This window comes from Canis lupus, chromosome 2, assembly GCF_003254725.2.
Source record: "Canis lupus dingo isolate Sandy chromosome 2, ASM325472v2, whole genome shotgun sequence".
NCBI lineage: Eukaryota > Metazoa > Chordata > Mammalia > Carnivora > Canidae > Canis > Canis lupus.
In genome coordinates, this window is record NC_064244.1 from 78,382,010 (window position 1) to 78,394,255 (window position 12,246).

The window sequence follows — 12,246 nt, forward strand, 5'->3', positions numbered from 1 at the left end:
CCCAGGTTAATTTCCCATCAGCTGGGACCAAGGGAAAGTTCTGGGCTGAGTAGCAAGACACGGAGACAAGACTGGCTGGAGGATGAGGGAAGTGGGGGGCTTGGCTGGCTGGGCTGGGGTGCCAGGGAGTCTGTCCTCCCTCTAAAGAAAGCGCTGGGCTTCATCACTCACAAGGTAACAGGTGCCGAGTGGAAGTGACTGGCCCAGGCTGCATAGGAATGGGGGTGGCACTGAGGCCTGACCTTCCAAAGGTCACCCGCAGTGCTTGGGGGACGCTGGTCAAGATCTCAGATGCTCCCAGGAGCCCCAGGGGAGGAACGTCCTCCACTTGTTTCCTCCCCCATCAGCCAGTATCCTGCAGCCCAACTCCCTGGGGTGGCTCAGAGCACCTGTCCCCATTCCCAAAGGTGCTGGAGAAAAGTTCACAGCTGGGGAGAGGGCCAGGAGGGAGGAGGGGAATGCAAGGGTGGGGGGGGATCATTAATTCTGCAACAGGAGATCTGAGGTCTGGCCCTGCCTCAACTCACCACGTGGCCTTGGAGCTCCCATCTGCAAATAGCTACCCCGAAGTGTGCCAGATGCCAACATGCTTTACGTATCTCAACGCGCTCATTCCTCAGACCACTCTGTGAGATGGGAACCCTTGCTAGCTCCACTTGACGGCGGGGGAAGCTGAGGCAGAGCAGAACCTCTTTGGAATCACACAGATAGGAAGTGACGGTGCTAGAGATTGGGACCAGGTGCAGGGACCCCAGAGCCCACGTCCTGACACCCCCTCTCTCTGGCCTCTTAGGGCACTGGGATTAGCTGAGATCAAAGAGTCACATTGAGGGCCGTCAAAATCTCACCAGCAAGGGGAAAACAGGCCACTCTTCATGCCACGGGCTGGGTGAGAGCATGGTCTCTGGGGCCAGGCAGGCTGGGTTCAAGTCCGGGGCCTGCCACATGTTAGTGATTTATCTCAGGCAAACGATTTAAACTGCTTGGTCCCTCTGTCCCCCCCCATTTGTGAAGCCCTCCCCTCCCAAAGGAGACGGTGCAAAGATTAAATGAGCTGGTTCACATGACGGGCTTAGCATGGCATCTGGCCTGTGGTTAAGTGCTCCGAAAAAGAGAGCAATTATATTTTATGTAGTATTTGTCTAGTAACACAAGCACTTCTAATACACCGATCAAATGTGATAAATGCCCAGAGAAAGCACAACTAACCCACCATGCGTGAGCAAAGGCATCCCGGAAGGTGGCCAAGTCTTAAGGAATAAGCAGGAGTGGTTTTGAGAAGACGAGGTGCTGGAGAAGGAGTCCCGGCAGAGGGAGCAGCGGGCAAGACATCCCAGGGGCAGGGGAGAGCGGGGGACCCTCAAAGTCACCCTGCCTGTCCTGGTTGGGGTGCTATCCTGGCCTCCCAGGTCCCGTCGCTGGCCATACCGGCGGCCTCCCTCCCGCTGGGGACCCCAGGGACTGGCCTGAGCTGCTCGGCACGTCTGCCCACTGTATTAATTGCTAATCTCCCTCATTTTCTTCCCCTCTCTCTGCCGGGACTATCTCATTCCAAGCCCCCGTGCTAATCAGAAAGAAGGACAAATCCGCTATCTGCATTCTTTCCCACCGAACCAGGCTGCTCTGGGAGGCTAAAGCCCTGGCCTGCTGGGAAGCCCAGAAGGCCCAGGCTGGGGCCCCACGAGGATGAGGAGGAGGTGCAGGACACAGAGGAGGGCCAGCCCCTGCCCTCAGATCTAGAGGCTGGGACTCACATGCCCGTACAAAGAATCCACAGAAATCACAGACTCTGAGCAGGACGGTTCCTTACTAACAAGTGGTCCATGTCTTTCGTGGCACAGATAGGGATACTGAGGCCCAGAGGGGAGGCATCTACCAAGGTCACACAGTGGGTGAGAAGCAGAGCCCGCAGGGAGCTCGGATCTCCTGAATTCCCAATTGGCTAAGCCAGACCTCCAGTCCCAGAAAGGAAATGGCCAACGCAGAGGATGGACATCTCTCATTCAGTTTCTAAGGAGGGCAGGGAGGAGCAGAGAGGAGAAAGCTGTCACTTACTAAGCTCTTACTATATGCCCGGCATGGGGCTAGGTGTTTCCCACGAGCAAGGTCTCATTATTGCGCATACACACGGCCCCGTGTTCCTACAACCCACTAAGCCGGAGAAATGAATTCTGATCCCTCCCTGCAAGGTGAGTAGTAGCGGCCCCATCTTCTAGCTGAGGAAACCGAGGCTCAGAGAGCTCGTGTAACTTGCCTGTGGTCACACAGCAAGCAAGTAGAGAACCTGGTATCTGAACCCCGGGCTGTATGATCCTTCCCCTTGCCCACGCTGCATCTGCATCAGACACTGGGTTAGGACTCGCGGCAGGATTTGCTGCTGTCCGGTCAGCACCAGCTCCTACCCCTTCCCCGAGGGGTACTGTCTCCCCTGAAATGGACTTAGTTAGAGAGAGACAGCCGTGGACATGTCTTTTTTGAGCCTCCCTGTATGCTGCGTTAATCACAGGAGCTAGGGAAACAAACTTGAAGGGAGTCGTAGGTAATGACATCCAAGTACCAACCGAAAGGATCAGCTGCCTCAAAAGCCTTTTGGAAAGAAAGCGCAGCTGCGTGTAATCAGGGTGCACACGGCTGGGGGCTCACCAGCGGCGGCTGGAGGCCTACTACGTGCCAGACGCCGAGTTCTGACACCAAAATGAATCACCAGGCACTGGACACTGCTGCCTCGCCTGAGGCCCTACTGAAGAGCGTGGTCCCTGCCATCAGGTCGGTCCATGGGAGCATCCAGGCTCCCCTTCGCCACTTGGTAGTGTCCAGGCCTCACTCTGCCCGTGGGAGGCTTGCACCCATACCTTCTCAAGGTGTAAAGCCCAGGTTGCTGTGCATGTTCCCATGGTGGGCAAAAAAGAGGCCCATAGCAGCTCTGAGAGTGGCCCCCGATGCACATCTCGTGTCCAGACTCAGAGACATGGACCTAAGATGCTATCTTTCCAGAATCCCACCTGGTCCTCTAAGAAAGGGCCAGGGTTACCCTCCTACATCGCCCTCGATGATTTAAAAAAAAAAAGACCCTACAGTCACCCTGGGGGGGGGGCAGTTCATTGCTTATTACAGAAGCACTACACCCCCCCAAGTTCTTGGCAGTTCCATAGGGATGACCTGCCTCCCTCAACCACAGTCTAGAAAGTTCCTGATCCTAGCTCGCCTCCCCTGCCCCCATCCCCTCCACCCAGGAAAAAGGGGCGCGAAAGGCAGAGAAATAAACAGGGGTCTGTTTTCACAGGAGATGAGGCTCTGTCCAGGCCTCTCCCTGTGGACTGGAGCTGAGCCTCTGATTGACGTGAGCAGGTGGTTTTGTTTGGCGAGGAGCTGCCAGGGGGGAAATAACTCAGCTTTTCCCACTGAGGTAGGTTAACATGGACAAAGGCAGAGCTGGATGTGAGAGCAGGATCTTGGCAGGGTCTGTCCCTCCGGGGGCTGGCAGGGCTCAATGATGCCCAGGGCCCCACGGCCGGTTCTCTGAGCTTTATGGCTCATCCCTGTTCCAGGGCCGTTCTGGCTGGGAGTCAAGGGGAAAGGGCACTTGGGGTGTGAGGTCGCCTGATGAGCCGAGTGGACACCATCGGGGCTCCAAGGAGAGGCTTGTGGCACAGGGGTCTCTGGGAGAAACTGGGTATGGTGAAAACCAGTTGGGGAGGCCAGATGCTGCCAAATGGCATTTGGCTTCCAGGCCAAGAGAATGTGGCCAAAGACTCTGGCCCTTCTCACCCCTGAGCCCTGACCCCACGCCGTCACCATCGTTCATGGTGAGAAGTGGGTATGTGGGTGGGTGGGGTGAGTCAGCTCTTCCCTGATCCTGGGGAAAACCACTCGGGCTCAGAGCCACGTCCGTCCAATCTGAGCCAGTCACTCCTTCCACCCTTGCTCATCTTCCCCGGGGGCCCGAGGGAGGGGAGAGCGGAGACAGCCTTTCCTGTCTTTTCTGCAGAAAAGGGGGCTCCCTGCACCCAGCATCCTCTCTTCCCAGGACTGGGGTCAGGGGGACATACTGCACTGTCCTGGACTAGAAACCAGCTCAGACATTTTCCAACGAATGGAAGGGAGGGTAGGAGAGGGAGGAGGGAAGCGATGGAAGAGACGGGAAGGGAGTCAGGTAGAGTTGGAGGCCAGGGCCCAGATGTGGGGTTGGGGGGATGGGGTAAGGATAAGCGTTTATTAAGCATCTACTATGGACCAGGCACTTTAGTCAAATTCTCCCTTTGTCCTCACAGCACCCCCTGAGACGTAGGGACTATCACTCCCGTTTTTCAGATGACAAAGATGAGGCCCAGAGAGGTTAAGCAAGCTGCCCCAGAGCCACACAGCAACTCAGGAAACGGGAGAACCAGAGCTCCACCCCGGAGCTGCTTGTTGGCGATGGGCCGGCCGTGTAGTTTCTCTTGCCCTCCCCGCTTTCCTCCTGCTTGGGGGTGGGGGGCTGCAGGAGAGACCCCCGGGGAGAGAGCAAGCCTGGAAGGGATCCTGAGAAGGACGGGGGAAGGAAGCCGGAGGCAGAAGCGGCGCCCAGAAGGGAGGAGAAGGAAGGGCTGGGCGGGGCGCAGAGTCTTGCTTCACTCGGCTGGGGGCTGGGGTTAAAGCCCCGTGTTCCTACAACCCACTAAGCCGGAGAAATGAATTCTGATCCCTCCAAAACCCAACCTTGGAAAATGTGCGAGAGAAGGGTCTCCTTTCAGGGGAGCAGGAAATCCTCCACACCTCCTCCCGATGCCCCGGTAATGCCAGGATGTCCCCAATCTGCTTTGAGGAATGGAGAGATTAAGAATAATAAAAAAATTGCAATAAAATACGTGTGAAGGAGGGGGTAATTGTGGACAAACGCAGCATTCAAATTCATTTTTCAGCTCTTTTACACACCATTTCAATCTTATTTTCTGCTTGTTAATGAGATCTTGTTGCCTGGGCTAGGCAAAACCTTCCAATATCGGGACGTAATTGCACATAATTTTCTCTCCTACCAGTGATTTGCATCAGTTTTTTAAAAATTCTGGGCTATTTAACACCCCACCATCCCCCTCCCCGTCTTCCTGCCTACAAATCTCCCACTCCCTCCTCCTTCCTCGTCCCTGGTCCAGCAAGACTCATTTTAAATGCTTATTATAAACGCAGTGTCGCCAATAAAGAGAAAAAAAAAAAAACACAAGAGGAAGTGAGAGGGGAGAGAAACACAGGCAGCTTCCAGGGCCCACCGCATGAGGGGCACAGCTCGGGTCCCCAGAGCCAGCGGACGCATCCCGCTGAGGGTCAGCGCGGGGCCGTGTTAGAGTCCTGCCTCTGCCGCTCAGCCTCTCCGTGGCCCACAGCAGGTTACTGACCCTCTCTGAGCCCGCATCCCCAGGCCGAGGGGGTCTGCGGAGCTTGAGGGACTTCGTAGAGCCCACGTGCTCCCATGGGATGCGGCGCCCTGGAGGTATTCAGCTGGTGGAGGGTCTCCCCTTGCTGGCTTGGCTCCCCCGGGGCCCTCCAAGGATGCCGGGGGGGCAATCTGCTGTGGCGAAGCGATCGGGACACCCCGCTCGTAAAGAAATTGAAATAAAGCCTCGAGCTTTACTCCTGCCCGTTTTAGGAAGAAGGGAAAGCTGAGCATGTGATGATTCGGATCCTGACCCTGCCTATGCCCCGTGGCTGCAGACCTGAGCGTCACCAGCAAGGAGCACAGGACCCACCTGGGGGGGGGGGCAGGGGGCAGATATGATGGAGCAGCGAGCACAGCGGGCTCTGGAGGCAGACCCTTCTAATCCTGGCTCTGCCACTTTCCAGAACCTACCACCGAGCCTGGCACAGGGTAGGCACATGGATGGGTGGATGGATGGATGAGCCTGGACAAGTCGGTCTCATCTGTAAAGTGAAGGTCACAATATATGACCAAGCCTCCGGGAGTGAAAGTGGCTACAGCACGTAGCTCCGCCCAGGCCCGCCTGCCAGAAGCATCTATTCCACATTAACTGTCACCGTAGTGCGGGCAGAAGAGGGAAAGGAGGAAAAAGCGTCAAGGAGCCCAAAAGGACAAAGAGGCTTGTTTCACTGTGTTCGCGGCCGTGTGAGTCGCCCCACACTTAGGGAGGACCCTTCGTTAGTTCAGCGTGGGGGGAAATCGTCACGATCCCTCTTCCAGGTTCCTTCCGGGTAAGCCCCAGACAGGAGCACGGGACGCGATGAACATGGGACGTTACAAAGGAGCGACAGGAGCGGAGGTGGCGAGAAAGGAACACCCCCTTTCTGAGAGGCAGTGGCAGGAGCCCTTGGCTGGGGGTTTGGGGCTCTGGGGCCTGGTCCCGGCCCTGCCGCTAACCCGACTATGATTTAGGGCCGTATTCTCTCCCCCCGCCCCCCGCCACCCATCTGGGCCTCAGTTTCCACTTCCAACTCTGAGAGAATCTGCCTCTAAAAGGCCTGGGGGAAGAAGGAAGCTCAGGCCAAGGGCTGCCCACCCCGCCCCCCCATACCCATGAGGACCCTGAAGAAGCCCTGGCACAGGGCACCCTGCCCGAAACGACACAACCACCCTCCTCTCCTGGGTCTTTGCTGGGACTTTGGAGGGTGAGCAGCTGTGAGTGACTTTCTGAGCCTGTCTCCCCTCAAACTGGGAGCTCTCCAGCACAGCACTGGCTGCTATGGTCACCCCAGGGCATCTAAGGACAGTTTTTTCCGCTTCTGACTGTGAGCTCCCGAGGATGGGAGTGCACGGAGTCCTTCTTCTCTCGGACCAGGGGTCCCTCAGGGCAGGAGCTGTGTCTCCCCCATCAGACTGGGCAATGCCTAAGGGCAGGCATCCCAAGGGACCTGTGCATAGGTGTCCCCTCTGTAGCCCACTACCCTACCGGTGTGCCAGCATCATGTTACTCACTGCCATTCGGGCCACAGAAGCTTCCTGTTGCCCTAAGCTGTCCTGAGCTGTCTTCTAGAAGTGGTTTCCAAGGACCTCAGCCTAGGGGGTCTGCGGATCCTGGTTCCCAACATCTCGAGGGCAGTAACCGACCCTCGAACAACTTGGGTTTGGACTTCATGGATCCATTTAATATACTCTGCCCTGGATCCTGGCTCTCACACGACACATAGCTAGGGAGGGAGGGCCCACCCCACCCGGTGCCGGGCGCTCTAATGAACAAATACGGGACGGCGCGGGAAATGTATTTTCTCTTCCTTTTGCTTCTCTTGGTAACATTTTCTCTAGTTTGCTTCCGTGTAAGAAGACAGGATAAAAGGAACAGAGCCTATAAACTAGGGACGCCTGGGTGGCTCAGGGGTTGAGCGTCTGCCTCTGGCCCAGGGCGTGATCCTGGAGTCCTGGGATCGAGTCCCGCATCGGGCTCCTGCAGGGAGCCTGCTTCTCCCTCTGCCTGTGTCTCTGCCTCTCTGTGTCTCTCATGAATAAATAAATAAATCTTAAAAAAAAAAAAAAGAACCTACAAAATAGGTGTCAGTGCGCTGTGTGTCTCCTCAGTAAGGCTTCAGGGCAACAGCAGGTAATTTGTGAAGTTTTTTCGTGGGGGTCAAAAATTATACATGGATTTTCAACGGGGGGGGGGGAGTCGACACCCCTCATCCCCATGTTGTCCAAGGGTCAACTGCACTGGTTTCCTTGCAGCTCTTCAGGAGGACCCCGTGCACAAAGCTGGGGACGTCCGCGTGCTGAGAGCCTAGTCCCGGATCGCGGGCTTTGCGGGTGGTTGCAGGGCTGGGCTACGAGGAAACCAAGCCTCCTCGGTGTCTGAACCTCTCAGAAGGCCTCTGCGCGTGGGACTCAACTCTGCCCGTTGCCCACTAGCCTGAGGTCCTGGCCTTGGTCTTCTCATCCAAGACATGGGTTGAATGAGCTTCCCCCTCCGCCAAGCCAGAGGGGAGAGGATTTCTTCTCGCTGCCAGCCAGCCTCCCAAAAAGAGGGGGAGCGTGCACGATCCTGAGGCAGGAGGGCAGTGCCAGTTACGATCTCAGGCTCTAGCAAGGGGGGAGCCGAATCCTGGCTTTTGCTGCCCAAGTAGTGAGTGTACAGGAAACCCTCGGAACAGGGTCCGAGTCACGGGGGCTCGAAAGTCTAGCTGTCCTTGTCAAAGCGGTATTAGACACGTTGCACGAACTTGCTGGTTTTTCGTGTATTGCCTGTCTGTCCTGCTCCACGCCAGCTCCGCTAGGGCAGGGGCTTCATCCCTTGCGTTCACTGTGCCTAGCCCAGTGCCTGGCACACAGCAGGCACTCCATACATAACTGTTATGCCAGAGCCAGGGTCCAGGGCAGAGCTGAATAAATGGCTTTTCCGTGGGATTCTGCTAGGCATTCTCTCCGTGGAGTCTCTGAGGCTTGACAGCTCCCACTTCCCAGGCTGGGTCTGAGACCAGGACCTGGGTCAGGCCCTGGGAAGGGGCACTTCTCCAGGCAGCAGCAAACTGGCCAGTGTGATGAGCAGGTGCTCAGCAGAGCCCCAACTTCAGCCCCCAACAGAATCCTCCTGGGCTTTTGTAAGAACAAGGGCCAAGGCCAAGGCCAAGGGTGGCAGGGGTGGGGACCAGCAGTCCCGGGTGAGGGGATACGTGCCAGCCCCACAGGCCAGGTGGAAGCCCCATCCCAGACAGAGCCCACCCCATCCCTCTTGCCCAGGTGGGCTCTGGAGAACCTCTCTGCTGTCGGGGGGACAGGCCCTAGGAAGAGGATCTGTCCTGGTGGAGAAGGCCTCTCCCCACCCTTCCCGAGCCCACAGAGACGTGCCGAAGATGTGCAGTGGGGCTGCTCCGAGGGAGGACAGAGCATCCCGGGACTCACAAGCAGCAGGAACTTTTGTACAGACCCAGAAACGCCCCCTTGCTGCCTCCTTCCTCGGGGAAGCGTCAGAAGCTTAACCCCGGCAGTTCACATGGACAGAAGCACACCCAGCCTGCCCTCCGGTCCGCCCCGCGCGCAGCCCCCTCTCCCTGCCAGCAGCTGTTCACCTCCTGGTCCCCTCTGCCCCTGTCAGACCCTCCATCTGTCTTCGCACCTTTGGTGGGAACCTCTGGGCAAGTCTCCGGAGTTGGCCCAATCCATCATGTCCTCATAACCTCCCCGCCTGGAGCGTGGGGAGGAAGCCTCCCCAGGGCCTCAGGGAGGAGAGGTGAGGGTCCAGCTCCGGCAGGGAGAAGGTCGGGCTACTGGCCGCTCACAGCAAGGACTGGGTTCTTTCCTCCGCCCTCCCTCCCTGAGGCTTGTTCTGGGCCCAAACAGTGCATGGGGCATCCTCACTCTTTATCCCATCGCTGAGCCACGCTCCAGAAGCCGGGGGCCCCTTATTTGCTTGCCTCTCCTCTGCCCTGTGACAAAACTGCCCCTCTGTGGGGGAGGAACCTCAGCCCACGCTGAGTCAGTGGGCTGCGAGGAACTGTAGTCAGCGAGCCAGGTGCCGGCACTCTCGGCTCTGGTTTGGCCAATGTGTCCCGGGCCCCCATCCATGGAGCGAGAAGGCGGGCCCACACGATCTCGGCATCCCGCTTCAGATTTCCAAGTGCTGCTCCTCCAACCTGTTTCGTACCGTGAGGCCAGGCCTGGACCACATCCCCACGGCCACGGTCGTGGTCACCCAGCTCTGAGTTCCTGTCCTGTCTGTCTCCAGACTCTGGAAGGTTGGCTCAGCCAGTTTGTCCTCAGTACCAACGACATGGAAGCCGCGGCTTTGAACCCCAAAGAGGCTAACTAGGTTCCAGCGGGTCAACATTCTGCTCGGCAGGCTGCGTCACCCCTGCCCCATAACACGGGGCCCGAGAGGACTTGGAGCATCGCCGTTAGGAGCTCTGCGCTCAGCAGCTCCTGTTCCCTGGCCCTCAGCTCTGCCCCGGACCTGGCCTAAGTGCTTTATGCTCGTCCGCTCGTACCATCCTCAACAGCCCCATGAGATAGAAGCTGGTGTCATCCCCGTTTCACGGATGGGAAAAATCGAGGCAGAGAGACGGAAAGGGATCTTCCCCATAAATAAATGACGACACTAACATGCAGTTGGCTCTCAACCACGCTCCCTAACAGAGGTGAACAGCGATGAACCCAAACCACGCAGAGAACTGACATTCCTGGGAAGGTTTTAGAACAGGGTTTGGTGATTTTTTTTCTGTCAGGGCCAGACAGCAAATATTATTTGCCTCATGGGCCATGAGATCTGTTTAGAAATCCCTCAGCTCTGGTGTTGTACCCCCCAGAGCTGCCATAAATATGTAAATAAATGGGCATGGCTGTGCATCAATAAAGCTTTATTGACAAAAACAGGAAGCTAAATGGATACGGGCCGGGGGGGGGGGGTGCTGTAGCTGACCTTCCCTTTAACTCTCTTTTTCCTTCAAGTAACAGGTTTCTCATACGAATTGTATTATCCTGGCAATGGAGGGGGGGTGGTTGGCAAGAGGACCGATGTCTGTTTGGCCCCTATTTCGTGCCGGGCTCGGTGCTAAGGCTTCGGCCCGTCAGCGTGCTGAATTCAGAGAACACCCTTCCTAGGAGGTTAGCAACACCTAGTTTAATGGCTCTTTAGTTCGGCGATGGATAAACAGAGGCTCAGAGATGCTAACTTCCCAACGCCCTGTGCAGTGGAGCTGGGATTTGAACCCCCCACCCCACCCCCCAAGCCTCCACGTTTCCTGCTGAGCTACAGCTGTTCCGAGGAGCTTGCACCACGCATGTTCCCTCAGAAGGTGGGAGGCAGGGTGAAACCAGCTTTGGATTTAATTCTTTCCTCCCTGGATATTTAGAGTCTGCTGAAGCCATAGAAAGGAACCCTCAAAGTCACGAGGATCACCGAGCCCTGCTCCCCAAGCCCACCAGTCCCCACCAGTGGCCTCGGCTCTGTCTTTCTGAGTTGATCTAAGTGGGCGGGAGGGGCTCATGACTTCTAACAGCAGGGGCAGGAGGCGAGGGACCCCACCAGCAACCAATGGTGCAGGAGTCAAGGAGCTCCAAGACCCACGGGGAGCAGAGTTCCCAGCCTGGAACCTCAGCTGTGTTTCCCTCTGCCGGCGGGATGCGGTCCTGCCTTGCACTCAGAGGTCAGTCCCGGGGGAAAAGCAAGAGATGGAGCCCAGGATGGAACCCAGGCAGGAAGGACTCCCGGTTCTAGAACAAAGCCCGAACCACAGTCCGGATCCCGTGGGAAAGGGAACAAGGCTTCCCCCAACGCGATGTCTGAAAATGCCTGGCTCTCCCGGCCCGAACAGCCCCGAGGTGGGTGGGGGGCCAGGTTCAGAAGCTCTGAGGGGGCACGTCTATAATGCAGTACGTGTTTCCAGAACAAACCCTTTCTCCATATAAACCCAGGGCATAGGACCCCAGATACTGACCAGCGAGGGTGGAAGGAGCACCCCCCTTCCCACTATAACTCTCTCAAGGTACCCGAGAGCCCGTGGCTTGCCGGACACCAGTCTGGTGAGGCCACCTACCTGGGGGGACAGGCCGTTGCTGACGGGGTTCATGTGGTTGGAGGACGCCGCCGGGTTCATGAAGCTGTCCGAGTAGCTGGAGAAGCTGTGGCGGGCTCCGTAGGCTGAGCTGGTGTCCGCGGCTGCGGCGGCCGCCGCCAGCCCCCCCTGGTGCATGGTGGACGGCGGGAGGGGCTGGGGCCGGTGCACCGTGCTGCCCCCGTCTGCGGAGAGACGCGGGAGAGGACCTGAGCGGGTGGCCCCAGCCCAGATGGTGGGCATCAAGGGGCAGGGAAAGAGCCACCTGCTTGGAGAACGAGCCACGAGCCTCCTCCTCCCAGTTTCCATCCAGTGGAGGGAAGGGGGGGGACCAGCTACTCCCACTGCTCAGGACGGGACAAGCTGGCTTCTGGGCAGGACAGGCACTAGGGACCAGCCGAGTCTTGGCCGACAGCTAACCAACGTTCCACATAAGCTCGAGGCAACTGGGCACCAGTCATGTTGCTCTGCGTCTGGCACATAGTAGGTGCTCGATAAACGTCACCTGGACTCGAAGTCAGACCTTGCTGGGGACTCTCTTAATCTACCCAGGCCTGTCCCTGTGCCCAGCGTTTTGTGGCCACCAACCATTTGCCAGGGGCCTTTGCAAGTATAAGGGTATGAAGCAAGAATACGAGTCCCATTTTACAGACGAAGAAACCGAGGCTTGGTGGGGTCGGGGCACTGGTGCAAGGTGACAAGGCCAGTGAGTGGTGGGGCCAGCGTCTGAGCTGCTCTTCTGTTTCCAGCTGGGGGGCCGCTGTTCTGCTCTGTTAGGGTTCC

General features: G+C 57.6%; 1 protein-coding gene across 1 annotated transcript in view; it reads right to left on the reverse strand.

The window, feature by feature from the left end:
* PAX7 (paired box 7) overlaps positions 1 to 12,246 on the reverse strand; it is a 100,540-nt gene that overhangs the window by 28,476 nt on the left and 59,818 nt on the right. Inside the window, exon 7 of the mRNA XM_049099387.1 lies at positions 11,446 to 11,648. Coding sequence (XP_048955344.1) covers positions 11,446 to 11,648 — 203 coding nt within the window. The remainder of the gene's footprint in view (positions 1 to 11,445; positions 11,649 to 12,246) is intronic.